Here is a 17,559-nt window from a genome sequence, read left to right on the forward strand (position 1 = left end):
ACATAAAAATAAATGCTATGGGACACGTCTCACAATTCTGGAGCATTTAATCCTCCCAGTTGAAATCAGGGCAGCCCTGCAAGCACAAGGCAACCCCAAGCTTTGAACAAAGTCAATTCACTAATGACCCATTTCTCAATAAAGTGCAAACACAGAAAGGCTCTTCTCACCTCTATTTTTTCCCCTCTCCCGCCCCACCCCCGATCTTCCCACAGAGGGACTAATCCAGCTACCCAAGTGCAAGTTCCCAAATGGAGCTGAAAGTGACTCCCATAGGAAAGACACCGGAAAAGCACCCTAATCCTTTTACTTTGCTGTTTTCTGTCTCATGCAACACACTGGCTAGCATCCAGAAAATATGAGGCATACTTCTGTTGGAGGGCCGTGATCCTACCACATTTCCTGGGGGAAACATTCCTCCTGATTTCAGTTTGGATTTACTTGTAAGCAAATGTGAATAAGACCAAGAGCAACTGTTCCTCCCTGAGTGCTGCCTGCATCCCTAGCGTCTGTCCTATTGGAATGGTCCCTTACTCCCAGGTAAGATTCGAGGAGCAACATGTGGCTTAAACAGTCAAGCTCGTTGCCCTCAATGTGCTTTCAATGCATTTTGCTTCAAGGATCGCACACAAATACTTTTTGCCATTAAGTGTCAGAGGTTCAGCAGCAAAGATTCTGGGGATCATAGGCTGCTATCCTCTGCTTACTACAGAGTAATGACATAGACTTCAGACTACTTCTAAGTAAGACCAGTGCACTGATTTTTGAAGGAATTGCTTTTCAAGCCAGAGTACTGACAATCCCAGCATTAGTTCTGAAGAAAGAGGCACTTTATGCTAAAGATTCCCCGCCCTACCCCTCTTGGGTACAATCCGCCAGAAAATTCTTCAGCACAAAACCCTACTGAAGTGAATGAGGGTTGCCCAAGGGGATGCTAAGATACTTGCACTGTTCCCTTCGTTCCAATAGGATGCGTGCAGATCTCAGCGGATTGTATCCCTCAGTTTTGTCAGGCATGAGAGACTTTGCTGCAAGTATTATCATTACGATATCCATGTACCTATGATTACATGATCAGTAGAATATCCCACATATTGCTGTACACTCTTCTCCTTTTTCCTGAATCACTTACAATCTTAGAACCTTTTCAGTACAAAGGAAGTTCCACTCCCCTCCCCCAAAGCACTCTTTCCGTTTGCTTTACATTGATGGGGAGGGGGGAAACTGGCAAGCTCATGAAACATGAGAATGAAAAACATTGTTTAAAAATATAAGCAATGCATGGGGGGTTAAGAAAGGAATTCTCCAAAAAGTCATGGAGGGAAGCGGGGACAGGAAACCTTCTCTTTCACCTAATAATGAACAGCCCACCTAATTCAGTTCCACTGTAAAAGGATTCAGAGAGAAGGGGAATCTGCAGTTCCTTCTCACAAGGGATGACAACTTCCTCTTCAATAGGAATCATGAACAGCATGATTTGTTTCCTAGGGTGCAAGAACTCTCAGGGGGTTTCTTTACCAGACAGCAACGGTTGCTCTAGGGAGGGGAGATCCGTGTCCACACTGAGAGCTCCAAGGCTGCAGGCAAATGGATGGGGAAGGAACTGGGCAGGAGAAGCCACCTCGGGAGACAGGAGAGTTGAGGAGGAGGAAGAAGAAGAAGAAGAATTGGCTTTCTCTGCTGGTGCCAATACGGAGGAGAGGCAGGGGAATGTGGCTGCTGCTGCGGCAGCCACCGCAGCCTGAGCCGGAATTCCTGGGTAGATCAAAGGAATGGGAGCAGTAGAGGCCGGATAGAGATATTTCTCCAAGTTGCTCTTGTCCAGGAAGGGCTGCATGTAGGCGGCAGCGGCAGAGGGGGAGATGAAGTAGAAAGGTAGGCAGAAGGGAGCAGCTGGCTGCTGGCCAAAGGGCCCACCACCACTCCTGCCTCCACCTGCCCCCAGAGCACCAAAGGACATCAGGGAGCTCAGCAGGGCTGGGTCAGGTCTCAGCAGGGCAGCCACTGCTTGTTCAGGGCTCGGCATACCAGAGGGGGGGCTGCTGTTGCTGCTGTGGTGGTCCAGCTTCAGCCTCTTGGCCACAGGGGCTGCCTCATCCACCGAAGGCTCCTGCTTGACCGCCATGCGACTCTGGCTCTTCTCGCCCTCCGACCTGCCCTCACCCTCCCCGCCATAGCCGCTGTCTGTGTCCGTGTCATTCTCCCCGAGTTCCCCGCTGCTGTGTTGAGGGGTGTTGCTGCTGCAGTTCTGAGTCCGCTGGATGACTGGCACGCAGTTTGGTTGGCTCTCCAGCTTGGGGCCAGCCTGCTCTTGCTGCCCGGGGGAGGCCGAGGAGGTGGAGCTCGTGGGTCCCTTGCCACAAACCTTGGGGGTCAGCAGCTGTGGGCTGGGAAGGAACCGGGTGCAAACTGCGTGCAGATGGCTGATGAGCTGAGCACATCGTTGCTCCCAGGGAGTCCAGCTTTCAAACTTGGAGAGGTATTGCAAGACTTCTTTGGTGCATGTCTGGAATCCAGAATGGAAAGCATCCAGTTCGGATTGCAGGGGAGACTTCAGAGATCGTTCTCCTGCAATGAGGGATGAGAAAACAGTAGCAGTCGTAATTTGCCTGGAACCATGGGTGTGACACCTATCATAACTTTGCCTGTCCCCTCTTTTAAAAAATCATCAGGATACATTAATATTTACACTACTATTAAGCTTGAGACTCAAAAGTTATCAGAATTTTATCAGGACATGCCATTTGTGATAATACTGGGGAAAGCAGGGGATTTCCGTGCTTCCACGAAAGGAAGTTCCTTTCAAGTTCCTCTCCGTGGATGTGCTGCTGCAGCTGGTAGTTTCTGAGTAAAGAGATGTGGAATTGGATGGTATAGCTGCCCTCTTGTACAAAAATAAATGCAAGAACTTGTTTCCAAGTGAAAACATAGGATAGAGCTGCATGGTTATAATTCCACACATGCTTTAGCGGGAGACAGTCCCAATTGAACTCAATGGGACTTGCTTCTGAGTAAATCCATATATTCAGGCTACAGCGTGGCAATCCTATGCATACTAACTTGATATAAAAGCCACACTGAAAGTAGTAAACACATAAGGATTGGAGTGCAAAAAACACACCGCTGACACTGAACAGTCCTGCCAATTTATTGTTGAAGGCTTTCACGGGTGGATTCAACTGCTTGTTGTGGGTTTCCTGGGCTGTGTGGCCGTGGTCTGGTAGGTCTTGTTCCTAACGTTTCGCCTCCATCTGTGCCCAGCCAAGGTCACACAGCCCAGAAAACCCACAACCAGTCTTGCCAATGCCTGGACAGCACCAGAGGCCCTCCTCGGGAATTCTTCTAAGGCACTGTGTTACAATTCCCTTTCAATCAGAAAGAACGTCCCTTGTGATCTCCAAACTTTTCAGTCCAGGGATTTCTCCTCTGCCCACCCACCTGTGTTTACATGCTGATGTCTACTCACCATTCTGCAATGCAATTATCTTCTGATGCTGTTGCTCCGTTAAGGCCGTTAAAGCTTTTAAGTGTTTTAAAGTCAATTCCAAGACAACCGCTTTCTCCAGATGCCCCAGAGTCTGCCAAACAAGAAAGGAGCTTGAGATTAGCCATCATTACAAAGAAAAAGCCCTTCTTCCCCGAAAGTTCACACACTTGATATAGAATGCTTGCTCTGCCTAAACTGGTGGCATTAATGTTTGTATCCTGTTTGAAATGCTTGCAGAACTGGGGTGTTTCCACAGCACAGCCATAGGGTTGCTCTCTGTTAAAGCACTTAAACTGCAAGCATTGGTCTGTAATATCTGCTAAATGTCTGGAAACTCAAAACCCACAAACAACTGTTCTGGACCAGCATTATTCATGGTACGCTCTTACTCAGAAGTAAGACCTGCTTCTAAGCAAAATTCACTTCTGAGTTAACAGGCATGGGGTTGAGTTAATGGGCTATTTCCCCACTCTTATGCCACTATGGCTCATTCTGTAATTGCAAACTCTTTGCCACATTACAGCTTTGAGACTATAGTCACTAGATGAAGACAGACACAAAAGATATGCTGACCATTTGCGCGCACACACACAGGCTGTACTTACTGTCAATTTCAGATGCTCCGGCAATAAGTCTTTCAGCTGAGCAATGCATTCATTAATCCGATCTCGCCTCTTCTTTTCTATCAACCTGTGGGGCAGTTTGTAGGTTTCCTAATGAGAAAACCGGGTAGGAAGACAAACAGTACATTTACCAGAATGCCAATCAATACCTCAGCACCTCTTCTGCCAGCCATCCCCTCCTTCCGTACCTTAGGGTGCCCACAATAACCCCTCCATCACCACCACCCATGCTCCGGGGCTGTTAGCTAACAATAAAAACCCTCCTGCTGAGAGGAAGTCCAGCAGGAGAGGAAGAGGGGATGCTCCCAGTTGAGCTCAAATTCATGCCCATTCTGCAGAATGTTTCGCACAGGTCTGGAAGACAATCAGAAACTTATTTGTACCTTGCTGTCCTCTCTCTTCATGCCTCTCTTGGGTTTGCACATGTACAAGGAGGGATAATCCAGTCTGCAAAAGGAGGGGAAGGGACAGAGAAACCAGCTCTAGTAAGAGAGAGGCACTTTCACCTCTGGGTGCTATTGGAGGGGGAGGACCCCCAACCTCACCAGTCTGTATTTGCCAAAGGTGTGCAAAGATCCAAAGAAGTATACTGGTGTTATAGGCAGAACCCCAAACAAAAACCGATGAAAGCAGGCCCTCAGCGCCAAGCCCCAGCTCAAAGGTCCGACCCAGACTGGCACCGGGAGTTTTCAGTGCAGGTCGGAATGAGCACTTGCGTGCTAGGCGGAGTCTTCCTGCCGGCCCCTTACCCGAGGAAGTCCTGGTGGTGTTCCAACCCGGGCCTCTCTTGCACGCGAGGGATCCCTTCCTCCATGCTTGCCGGCGTCTCCGGCTGGGCTCGGAAGGATGCAGCGGCCGGAGCCAAGCCGCGGCACATGCAGCCCGTCTGACGCGTCTCGGAGGGCTCCTCGTCGCTGGCTGCTGCTGCTGCTGCCGCGCCCGCTCCCCCGACCACGCTCGTTTGGCCTCAGCCAGCGGCGCTTTGGCCAGCGGGGCACGCGCGTCGCCAGCCAGCCCCAGCCGCCGGCTCACGTGCGGAACGTACCATGCAGCCGCCCGGCTCGGGGATGGGGGCGGGGGAGGGGAGAGGAGGAGAAGGAGGAACGCCGCCGGGCGAGCGAGAGAGCGAGCGGGGCGGAGACTCTTCGGCGGGGCAGCCAGAGGCGCCTCGGGAGGGGGGCGCACTTGAGCTCGTCTCGGGGCTGCGAATCGGGGGGGTGGGAGGGGGCGGGGAGCAGAAGGAGAGGGAGTACCGCAGGAGAGAAAGGGCGCACCGGGGGCGTCCAAGCAGCCCGTCCGACCCAGGGTTTGGGGAGACTGAAAAGCCGCGCGCTTCAGCACGCCAGGCTGCTCCACCCCAGACGGCCGCAGCCACACGTGCTCGGCGAGTTTCGTGTATATTTATTAGCAGAGTAGAGCAGAAGAGACAGATTCTCAGTTGCTTTTTATATATGAGTTTACTTATAAAAGAAGCGTTACACGAAGCTAAAATAACAACTCATTTCTTTCCTGTTACACATCTACATCACTGTAGGTTTGGTTACATCTTGGTACCTATCTGCTGTCTCGTGCTCGTGGTGGTACTAGTGCTGGTGTCCTGTCTGCTCAAACAGATAGAAGAGAGTTAACTTTATAACTCCAGATGTAGGTGCTCACTAACATGTAAGCAATGGCTATCTGAGTGACCAATAGCTAATCAATAGATCAGGTCATTAACAGGGACTTCAGCAACTTGTTTTCATAGAGTTAACCCTTTTAGAACTGAGTTGTGACAGACACTTGCAAAATCCCAACAGTTCAGAAGGTAATATTTTATTTTTAAAAAAACAGGCGGTGTCAGCGCAGGAAGGCTTCAAACCCGCCGCCGCCCCGCCCCCTTCTTATTCCAATCTGGCGTCTGCAAATGTTTCCTACAAAAACGCGGTCGAATCTGTGCACGGGGGTTGCAGACTGGACGGTTTGGGTCTCCGCAAGCGCGGGCCTGGGCGGAGAGGGTCCCCATTGGCCCACTCTGCCCCGGTCCCTTGCGCGGCTCCGGGACTACTGGCTGCTGAGGAAGCCCTGGGGGGTGGCGGCCTCGCCTCCTCGGCGTTCTTTCGGGGAGTAAGTCCGACCCTGACTTCGCCCCGGCCGACCGCGGAAATGCCGCCGCCTCCGCCAGGGTGCCAGGAGAGCCCTCGCCGAAGGGCTCTGCTGGCACCAGATGCGTCGGGTCGGGAGCCGCGGCATGAGCCCCGGATGCGTTTCGTGACTGCAGGCGGGCCGCGCCGGGAGCTTCCCTGTGTTTTCAAAGCTCCCGGCTGGGGAGGCTTTCCCAAGCTCCCGTCTGAACCGGCATCCTGGGGCCTGCCACGGTCGCGCCTGCTCGGGAAAGGGTTGAGCCTGTTCTTGTACCGCTGAGGTCGTACCAGTTCAAGCTGCAGCGCTGTGACTAGGCTTGGGGGGTGGTATGCCGGGAGAGCAAGGGAGAAGGCAAGCGGAGACCCGGGACCGGATTCAGGAAAGAGGAGCCGCCGTGTGCCGTGCCTGGGCAGGGTGCGTGACTGGCCATCCGCCCCGCCCGCGGCCACCCCGCGCCCTCCCCCCGCCGCAACCCGGCTCCGAGCGGTACCAACACAAGGCTCGCCACGTGAGGCTCCTGCCGCCGCAGCCCGCGGGCGGGGCCGGAGGAGGGGAGGCGAAGCGGGCGGGCGGGCAGCGGCCTGGAGCGGCGCCTCTCGGGGAGGGAGGGCCACCGGCGCTGATCCACCCTCCCCCTCGTCTCTAGATCCACGCGGACACGCACCCGCTCTGGAATGGCGCATGACCAACCGGGGTGTATGAGTGTGTGCGTGCGCGCAGGGATGCCACTAATGCAGCATCTTTCGGCCCTGGGGCTGCCCTTGTTGGTGCGGGCCGGTTCCCGAGTCTCGCGGAGGAAGGGGGTGCGTAATAGCCAACGAGGTGGTGGAGGCAGCGGTATGGGCCGGAATGCGGCCTCGAGGAGGAGGTGCTGCGCCCGAGCCTCGAGGAACTTTCCACTCGGTGTAACCCAGCGCGCAGCTGGGCCAAAGCGTGCACGAGGACCACTGCGGTCTGCGGAGGTCGACCGGCGTTTCTGGCCCAGTGGGGGCCTCTTTTGTAAGCTCCCATCGCCTTTAAAGGGTTTGGGACCATGTGAGCGGCCCTCAGAGCGCAACCTAACTCCGCCAGGGGCTGATGGGCTCCGGTCCCACGAGCGCGGTGGAAGGGAGGCGTCCGAGGTCACCGCAGGGGAGAAAGGCACACGTGGTTCGTGAGAACGCAGCACCGCAGCGAGTCGAACTGCAATGGCAGCACGTGCCCTGCCTGGGAAGAAGTGCCCGACGTTAAAAGGCACGTTGCCGTTCGTGCAGGCTGGCATTTCCTGCCGAAAGAGGCGGGGCTGGCGTCCTGCGACTCATGCTACTATCCAGTCTGCTCGGTTGAAGGGAGCTCTACTTTCATTGCCCCATCCCCGGTCTCTACGGCCCCGGGGGAGGGATGAGCCCGCGTGCCCGTTGCCTTCCCGCTGCAAAGTGCGAGGGATTCGCGCTTAGCGAACGAAACTGGAAGCCCTTGGCCGCCTTTTTCGCAGCACGTGGGAACAGGTTGCTGGAAGTTAACGATAGTCCTGTCTGGTCGCCCGTTGCGGCCGTGATACGCTAGAAGTGGAAGGGGCTGGAAAAGGGCATTTGGCGGACTGGAGCCTTCTAAGCCCAGATGAAAGGAGCCGGGCCGGCTGATCAAGTCTCCAGTGGTGGGTAGGAAGAGAAGAATGCCTTGCCTTTCCCATCACATTAACATTTGAGGCCATCCCGTGAAATTCATGTCCCCCCCCCAAAAAAAAAAAGTTCGCGAGAAGTTTCAAGCAAACAACTGCTGTAATTAATGCAGAGAACTCAATGCCGCAGGAGGTGGGGATGCTCCCTTCCAACTCCATGGGCCACGGGGCAAGCAATAGCTGTTAGCTGTGCTTGCTCAATGGATCTCCACATTCTGAGAAAGGAAGAGCAACATACTGGAGACGGCCCAGGGCTGTTGCCTTGCGGTTTGGCTTGTATGTTTCCCAAAAGCAGCTGGGGAGAAACAATACTAGAGCATCAGTGCTGGCAGTGGATCAGCTACTTTCTTGCCAGAGTGATTTTGGGGGGGAAATTATAGATTGGCAGTGACAGGTTGCAAAATGCTGACCCATAGCCATGGTAGCAGCTTTTCTGGAGTGTTGTCACAAATTCTCACAGGTGAATGTGGGGCAGTCTGATTTACGAAGACAACCCACTTTTAAAGGAGCAAATGACTACTCCTTTGCTGTATAGGAAACTACTGCACTTTGTTGGAGTGTTGTGGGGTTTCCAGGCTGTATGGCCATGCTCCAGTAGCATTTTCTCCTGACATTTCGCTGGCATCTGTGGCTGGCATCTTCAAAGGATGATGTGATTCACAGATGTAGGCGAAACAGCAGGAGAAAATGCTACTGGAACATGGCCATACAGCCCGGAAATCCCACAACACTCCAGTGATTCTGGCCGTGAAAGCCTTCGACAATACATTGAAGCTTTATTGCTTCAGGAGTTCCTGTAAAAGCTGTTGGTGTTGAATGGCACACAAACATGGATTTGTTTTGAGGGGATTTCTCTTCCACTAATTCTGTATTCCTGATATTTCTGTGTACACATTTTCTCTTTTCATGGTGAATGGTAAAGCAATAAAGGTGATGAAAGAAAACACAAGAGGCACGATGCATCAAGTCAACTAAGCACCTTCAGTACCACTGCTTTCCATAGAGTTGAACTCATTCTGTAAATCTCTCCCACAGAAATAAAACAGGATGAAAAGTGCATAATGTCCGCATTGTGTATTGAGCTATTGAGGTTTCCATAGTTGTGAAGGTGACGTCAACTGACAGCATGATATTTAAGTGACTGCATGCGTCGTTTCGCTCTCTTTGCCTGATGTATAACTGTGGAAGCCGTCCGTGTAAATAAATCTTTTTTTTTAACCTTGCTGCTCACCTGATGATTGAGACTTAACAGTCTGGAAGTTGAAAGATTCACTCAGTTTCTAGTGTTTCTGACCGAGGTTCCAGCTACCTTTACCATCTTTGCATGCAGCTGAAAAAAGTCAGGATACCATATTGTATCTCTCTCATTAAACCCATGACTTCTCAAGTCATGCATGACAGAAGGGAGCAAGAAGTTCACAAAAGGGTTGTCTTGGCAAGGCCAAGACTGAAACAGGCAAGTGTGATTCAGGCTGCCAGACTGAGTGCACAGTGATAACCAGAGCCCAGAGCGTCTGCCTGCGCTGAGATGTTTGACGTAGTATTGAGCCTCTCTCTCTGTACAATATGGTTTTAGTAGGGCTGATCTTAGCCCCAGAGAGCAGCTGAGTGGTGGTTAGAAGCAGTTGGCTCTAACCTGGAAAAATGGCTTTGATTCCTCACTTCTCCACTCTAATCTTGTGAACCAGATTTGTTTCCCACTCCTACACATGAAGCCTACTGGCTGACCTTGGACTAGTCGCAGTTCTCTCAGAAATCTCTCAGTCTCACCTACCTCATAAGGTGTCTGTTGTGGGGAGAAGAAGGGAAGGAGTTTGTAAGCCACTTTGAGACTCCTGAAAATTGAGATAGCCCCTCTGCCAGGGTAAGTGCCCCAGGAAGGGCAAATCCGCCAGTGTAGCAGCACACCACTTCCAAGGGTAGATTCTCCCTCCCCCTCTGGATGTGCTCTAAGCTTCTATGTTGCTCATACTGGATTTATCTACACCCTTCATTCAGTAAAGCATGTTACTTTGTTGGTGTCTGGAGGCAGAAATATATGTCAGGATGTGTGTTGAACTGGCATGTATTTCAGCTTATTTGGTATGTGCTGCGTGATCGCGGTGTGCCTGAAGAACTTATCAACTGGGTTAGACTTCTTTACACAAACCCCAACAGTCAAGTGCGGTGCATAACTGGAATGTCCGACAGCTTCCCGGTGAATGTTGGCATCCACCAGGGCTCAGTGGTCACAATTGCTGTTCATTCTTATGAACACCATCACTCGGGATTTGCAAAGTGCTGTACCCTGGACGTTGCTCTATGGTGATGATGTCATGATTGTGACCACTACTCGAGTGGAACTGCAATGCCAGGTACAGGCCTGGAATGACCGTCTCAGTCAATTTGGCCTGTGCCTTAACACTGCAAAGACTGAATATCTGGAAACAACTCTTGGTATAGGCTCGATCCAGGTCAATAGTGACAATCTAAAGAAAACAGATGCACCTCGGCTCGAACTTACAGAGCGATGGCAGCATTGATGGTGAAATACAGGCGAGACTCAGAGTCAATGCAAAATGGCTGAGGTGGAAGGGAGTTACTGGTGTTCTTTGTGATAAGAAAATGCCTATGCACCTGAAGTCGAAAATCTACAAGACCACAGTCCGCCCCTTAGCACTTTATGGGTCAGAGTGCTGACCCATAACGAAAACAGCTGAGAGATGACTCATGTCATGGAAAAACACATGACGCACTGGACACTGGGTGTATCTCTCCTTGACCGCATCACCAATGACATGGTCTGAAAATAATTTGGCATCATGTCCATCGAGGCAAAAATGAGAGAGAGGTCCAACGAACAGCCCCAGACACTGTTGCCAGCATCACCTATCGCACTGAGGTTACTGGTCGACGGCCATGCAGACAGACAAAGCAATGATGGCAAGATACCATCAATGCGGATCTGAAAATTACAGGCCTGCAACCAGACATCGCGCTTGATTGAGAGAAGTGGCATTTAAAAATTCAAATAGCGGACCCTGAATTAGTGGGACAAGGCTAGGAGGAGGAGGAGGTGTGTTGAACTGGTTCAAATCATTCTTGGTGGATCAAACTCAAAGCAAGTTGGAAGCAAGTAGTCATCTGTGTGGAACTTACCTTGTGGAGTTCCACAGGATGCAATTCTGTCCCACTTGCTTTTTAAATCTCCATGTAAAACTGGGTGGATTTGATTTAGTCAGACTTGGTTTAAATCATGGTTTTCTACATAAAGACTTATTCTTGCTGGTATAATCTTAATGAAGGTTTCATTTTTAAAACAATAACTTTGGATTAGTTTTACAGTTTTATTTAAAATTACTGATTTATTAGAAATATGTGGGTAGATAATTATGAAATTATTGCGAAGTGAACTATCTCCAGTTTCATTCAAGCCACCAGGCCTTGCATTTCTTTGTTGCAGTGTTTGGATTTTGCATACATGCCAGTCTCATCTATAGGTAGAAGAGCTTCATTAAAATATTCCCAAACTAGATCTGTTTTATGGTCAGTATAGATTTTCTGCTCCAGGGGAAGAATATAATATACGTAACCTCACAAAAATCCCAAAACTTGTGGAGCATTCTTGGAGGGTTTCACTTTCATTTTAAATGCTTGCCCTTTCCTTGTCACACTCAGCTCCTTGTACGGATCTATGCTGTTCCAAACAATCTTCTATTCGTTGAATTTTTTTACACTTAGCACTTCAGAGAGAAAATGTTGATTCTATGTACATAGGTTTGCAAAGATCTTTTTCTCAACTTTATATTTTTAAATAACATTTTTACTGTGAAGAAGAGGCATGTTATTTCTGCAGACACGCATTCAGTTTTTAGAATTACAAATAATATTTTCTAGATGGAAAACTGCCCAAAATAATCCTACAGAAATCTTTGGAAGAGCATGACATTGTGAATGGACTAATGGAACATTTACTAACAATTTAAATCTTGCATGAATATACAGTCTCATACTACATCATTAAAAACTAGTCCTTATTTCATGATGAACAATCTTTAGACTATCATTACTCTCAAATACAAAACTATTTAAATTATCTTCAGATATATTTTATTTTATTTAAAAAATTTATTTAAATGAAAAATCTGATTTTAACATTTTTTAATCATTGATGTTTATCCACCCTGGTATAAAGCCCTTAGGATAAATTATTCTCATTCATGGTTTTGGTGTTGTTTTTCATCAGTATTCTGATGATATTAAGTTCTATATCCTTATGCAAATCTTCTAGTGATCTAGTAGCGCTCCTGAATTGCTTCCTGGCCATGGTGGCTAACTAGTGAACCAATTGAAATTAAACACTGAAAAGATAGAAGTAATGAGAAGGCAGGGCTTGGAGTATATTGTTCTCCCCACTTCTGATGGAGTTCAGCTGACACTCCTGATTCAGTTAAAAACCTTGGGTGTCATACTAGATTCAGTTTTATTACTGGAGAAGCAAGTTAATGCAGCTGCAAAAAGTGCTTTCTATCCATTCACCCTGTCCCAGAGCAGTAATGAGGTGGAACTGTGCCCGGGGCAGATATGTGCCCTGCACCCCTGCCACGCCCCTGCCCACCCCAGAACGCCCCCGCCACACTCCCGCACCTGCGCGCACCCGGTGCAAGTCATCCCCCTCTCCCCTGGGCGCTATGCCACTGCCCTATCCTGTATGATGACTCTGTACAAAATGATTTTACAAAATTGCTTGGATTAATTATTGAAACTGTGGTCTATATTTCTGTGTACAGCGAAGTACAATCCTGTTGTGTAATTTCTGTACCACTTTCATTTGAATACTTATGCTGTGCTTCAGTTCTTTCTGGTGGTTCCAGACTTCTGAAATCCTAACACAGTGGTTATCGAATGTCTCATTTTGTTGATTGTACTGACTTATGATCTGCCTTGAGTGCCTGTGAGAAAGGCAGACTATAAATAACGTAAATATAAAGAAAGAAAGAAATAGTATAAAGCAGCTTAAATTGTCCCTGCTCCTTTCTGCCTCAGATGTCTATCACTCAGTGTAATGCAGCCCTTTCTGGGTAGAGATACGTTACTCTGTTGTTCATTCTCATTTAAAGATGGCATGCTAGAGGAGGAGAGTATTTAAAATGCTATGTGCTAGCAGGATTCTTTCAACTTACTAGGAAAGCTCAGTTCCATAAACACATTCAGTGCTGAGGAGCTAAGCTGCTCTCCTCAGGGAATGGATCTGCTTATTTTGGACACCCGGTCAAAAGAACCTTATGACTATGGCTTCGTATTAATATGCTGTGTTATAAAAATGATCTGTGTAAAATTGTCTTTAGAGAGAGTCTGTGTGTGTTAAATGCCCTCAAGTCACTCCCAACATATTCATTTTATGAATGAATAACCTTCATAATGTGCTATCATTAACAGCCTTGCTCAGGCCTTGTAAACCGATGGCTGTGGCTTCCTTGATTGAGTCAGTCCATCTCATGTTGGGTCTTCCTTTTCCTAATGTTATTGTCTTTTCCAGTGACTTTTGTCTTCTCAGTAATGCATCTTCTCTTAATGTGACCAAAGCACAATAGCCTCAATTTAGTTTTTTAGCTTCTAGGGAGAGTCCAGGCTTGCTTTGATCTAGAACCCACTTATTTGTCTTTTTGGCAGTCCATGGTAACCAAAAAATTATCATCCAACACCATATTTCAAATGAATCAACTTTCGTCCTGTCAGTGTTCTTCATTGTTCAAGTTTCACACCCACTCACAGTAACAAAGAATTCCGTGGTATGAATTATAGTGATCTTTTGACTTAAGAATCCTTTTTAGTTCTATCATGGCTGATAATAAAATTCCTGATAATAAAATTCCTGATCCAGCAGGCTCTTTCTTATGTTCTTATGGCTGTCTTTCCCGGTCTGAATCTCCTTCTGATTTCTTGTTTGCAGCCTCCCTTTTGATTGTTAATAGAACCAAGGAACAGAAAATGTTGAACAATTTCAATTTCTCCTTCATCAGCCCTTAAAATTGTGTAATTCTCCAGTAGTGATTCCTGTTGTCTTTTTGATGTTCAGCTGTAATCTTGCTTTGGCATTTTCTGCTGTAGCCCTCATCAACAGTCATTTCAAGTCTTTGCTATTTTCTGCCAGTAAATTGTTAATGTTCTACAAATTTTCACTCCACCTGCCTCTAAATCTAATCCAATTTTCCTTATATGTTATGCATAGATTGAAGAGACAGGAAGATAAAATACATCCTTGTCTGGCACCTTGGAGAGCTGGTTGACTGTACGGACTAAAAAACAAGTTGCTTCAGCAGGAGCTGCCGCCCCAACAATAGAAACTTCACTGTGTGACTATAGGCAAGCTGCCTAAGCAAGAAATATTTTTAAACAATATGTTCATTTTAAAAGGCAGCCATTTTGTGGTGGCACTCAGTTCCCTGTATCAGAATTCCAAAAGTGGCCACAGGCTCAAAAAGATAAGGCGCTTGCCTTGCTTTATATGCTTCTTCCAGAAATAGTAATAAATCAGATTTGTCACAAATGGCTCTCCCTATCCAGGATTTCTTAGATGCAGAATGTGCAGCCTTAAACCTACTCCAAACATGGTGCAGTTTTAAATCATGGACTTTAAGTGATGGTTCATATAAAAAACTCTTCCAATAAGAACATCCATGGTTTTCTAACAGTATACGAACAGCAAATATTTTGGAGTGGCATGTTGAATGCTTGATGGCAGCAGACGGCCACCTTTGACCCTGTACAGTGGCTAAAAGGGACTTTGCTCCAGATTGTGGAGTCAAAAGGTATTCAGCAAAGAGGAAGAATGATCTGTGTCACATTAAAATGTCCTGCCAGGAAGAAAATGTCAATAACAGATTAGTGGCTAAAGTTAGAAAGCATTCACTTTGTTTTGTAGGAAGTAGGTGAAATGCAATCAATCACAACAAAATACCACAATTAAGGTAGAATGAAGTGATCTCAAAGCATTGCAGAAGGAATCCTTATCCAGGGGCGAATCCCCAGTGGGAAAATAAACCGTGTTCCCCTCGAGTTCCATAAGACACAGCACCTTTTCATCCCAGTCTCTGCCTCCCCATCGCAGTGTGCATCTTTTGAGGGGGGGGGGGGGTGCAAAGTTAATTCCAGCATCAAAAACTGTAGCTATTTCCACGAGCCCACAATCTGCTCTGTGGCTCTTTCTGATTGGCGGGTGGGGTGGGAATGCGACCCCACGGCCCTTCCCCTCTGCCTGAGGAAGTTTTTAAAAAAATTTCTGGCTGTACAGCTTTGTAGAAACATAGGAGGTCTATTTTTTAACCCTTTGGCTGTGCAGCTTCATTGGTACACACACTTTGCACTAGCTCTCCTTCTCTTTGCAGGTTCATGCCTACGAAGCCATGACCAAACACAAAACAAAAAAACCCCTTCACACGCTCTGTGCCCAACCCACTGTTTTTCTGCTGCCCCCACCAATGTGGCCTCAACCTGCGTTTTTTCAAAAAGGTGTACCTTCCTGCCAGTTTTTTTAAAACGTGGGATGAGGGGGGAGAGCATACACCAGGGCCAGGATGGAGCCGAGTTGGACACTGGAGCTGTGGAGTCTCCTTGCCCAAACCGGGATTTTTACCGTATCACACAATTTTTTGACCATGGGAATTCCCCCCATGCTGGCTTAGCAAAGTCTTTCAGGCTGGGGTGAGGAGAGAGCAATTCTTTCTCTGTGTCCTGCAGAAGCTGATAAGTTGAGATCCTCTCCCCAGCAATTGGGTTGCTGCTGAAGAAGTGGGTAGGAGGAGGTATAGTGATTCCTCTGGGATCCAATACCAAGCTGTGGGGCCAGGATGCCACAGATACCTGTGCAAGTGCTCTCAAGTTACAACAAACTTGTAGCAACACTAGCAAGGGGTTTTCAAGGCAAGTGAGAAGCACTGGTGGTTTGCCATTGGCTTACTCTGCAGAGTCTTCCTTTGTGGTCTCCCAACCAATTCTGCTTAACTTATGAAATTTGATGAGATCACGCTATACTATGCTGCCTTCCCTCTCTCCAGCTGCCATAGCAGGAAAAATAATTACTTGGCACGAAAGACTTCAGAGTTCAAGGTAAAGGAGGTACACCACTTTAAATGTATCCTCCCAAGATGCTTAGATCCTCCCAATTTGTCATAGAATTTTTGCTGTAAACATCTGAGGCCTACTACACAGAAGTTGCCATTTAAAGTTTGACCATAAGTAGGAGCAATATGGAGGGAGAGGCAGGCGGGAAGATATCATCCTTGTGACCACCTGCATTTCCAAGTCTTTAGATTTTGTTGTGGTTGGAGGGGGGCATGGGTTAAGACAAATCATCCTGCACCAAAGATGAAGCTTTAGAGGATGGGTGGGGGTGTTGAGCTGTGGCAGAGTGGAAGTGTTGTGGGAGTGAGATCCAGTGAACCATCTATATCCCTCTAGGCATTGATGGGTAATTTCTTTATATTCTATTCTGATTATTTCATATTACTTTTAAAATTTTAGTCCTATTTCAGAAGATACAGTCATCACATATGAGTTATGTCTGCAGAAAGCCTGTGAGATCACACTTCTCTAGTTTTCTTGTTTCTTTACACAGTATAAATGTCTGAAGAGGATATTGCTTAAAACATAAAACACAACGAGGCTATAATTTTTTAATGCGGAAGACACTGTTCATTGTGGTTAAACACCATAAAGAGCTGGAAATTGGCAATACTTGCAGAGAAACAGCCCTATCTGTCAAGGGAAAGACTTCCTGGCTTGCAACCTCAGTATGCTTGAAGATCCTCTTTGCTGCCACCAGTGCACAAGGACTGTGTGCTTCCTGCCACAGCGCTTCTCAGATATTACTGGAATGAAGTCAAAGGTTTGTATGTTACCCAGGATGGAAACGCAGTCTCTCAATAATGTGAGGAAAATTAGCTCAGAGCAGACTGCTTATTAATATTGCAAGAGGCTTGGTAGGGAATCTTTAATACCCAATGTATACGAAGATCAGCTCTTGGAAGAAAATCTACAGAGAGGAATACAATGCAGATTTGACAGTCTTTATTGTAGTGACAAGAGATTCACAAGCTGTTGATTCAATGCAATAAACACACACACACACACACACACACAGAGACAGAGAGACAGAGACAGACTTCCTAAGATATAAATAGGTTGGAAAATAGGTTTGGAATAGAAAGGGGTATGGGACAAAGGCATATCGGGGAGAATGGCACCCAGGGACAACACCTGCTCTGGGTCCCCCCACACACACCCCACTCTTGGGGGTGGGGCTTGGGGCGGCTCGGAAGCCAGCCTGCAGGGGGCAGTGCATTGCGGCAGATACCTGGCAGGGGAGAGGCCTTCTGGCTGTGTGGCTGGGAAGCCTCACCCCTGCCGGGGGAATCACACTGGTGTGCCCAGTGTGCCCACAATGCCTGAGGCCTCTCCCCCGCCGACGCACCCAGCCTCTCCCGGTGCGTGCGAGGCCTCTCCCCTGCCGGGGGATCACACCAGCACAAGAAGCCTCCTGGTTGCTCGGCTGGGCCCGGCCTTGGGCGCCGGCCAGGTTGTTGCACTGCGGGAGAGGCTGGACATGGGGACGCGGCCAGCACCACCACCCCATGACCAAAAGGCATGCACCTGGGGACATGTGGTACACCACTGGCATGGGATATATA

The 17,559-nt window shown here is 48.2% G+C and overlaps 1 protein-coding gene across 1 annotated transcript; it reads right to left on the minus strand.

Moving 5' to 3' along the window:
• Nucleotides 1–1,003: 1,003 nt before the first annotated feature.
• BHLHE41 (basic helix-loop-helix family member e41) lies at nucleotides 1,004–5,097 on the minus strand. The gene is made up of 5 exons (XM_048501155.1): nucleotides 4,860–5,097; nucleotides 4,494–4,557; nucleotides 4,093–4,200; nucleotides 3,467–3,578; nucleotides 1,004–2,568 (listed from the first exon to the last, which is right to left on the minus strand). Exons 1-5 carry the CDS (start codon nucleotides 4,985–4,987, stop codon nucleotides 1,502–1,504), a joined length of 1,479 nt encoding a protein of 492 aa, XP_048357112.1. The 5' UTR covers nucleotides 4,988–5,097; the 3' UTR covers nucleotides 1,004–1,501.
• Nucleotides 5,098–17,559: the final 12,462 nt, after the last annotated feature.

Source organism: Sphaerodactylus townsendi, linkage group LG06, assembly GCF_021028975.2.
Source record: "Sphaerodactylus townsendi isolate TG3544 linkage group LG06, MPM_Stown_v2.3, whole genome shotgun sequence".
Classification (NCBI taxonomy): domain Eukaryota; kingdom Metazoa; phylum Chordata; class Lepidosauria; order Squamata; family Sphaerodactylidae; genus Sphaerodactylus; species Sphaerodactylus townsendi.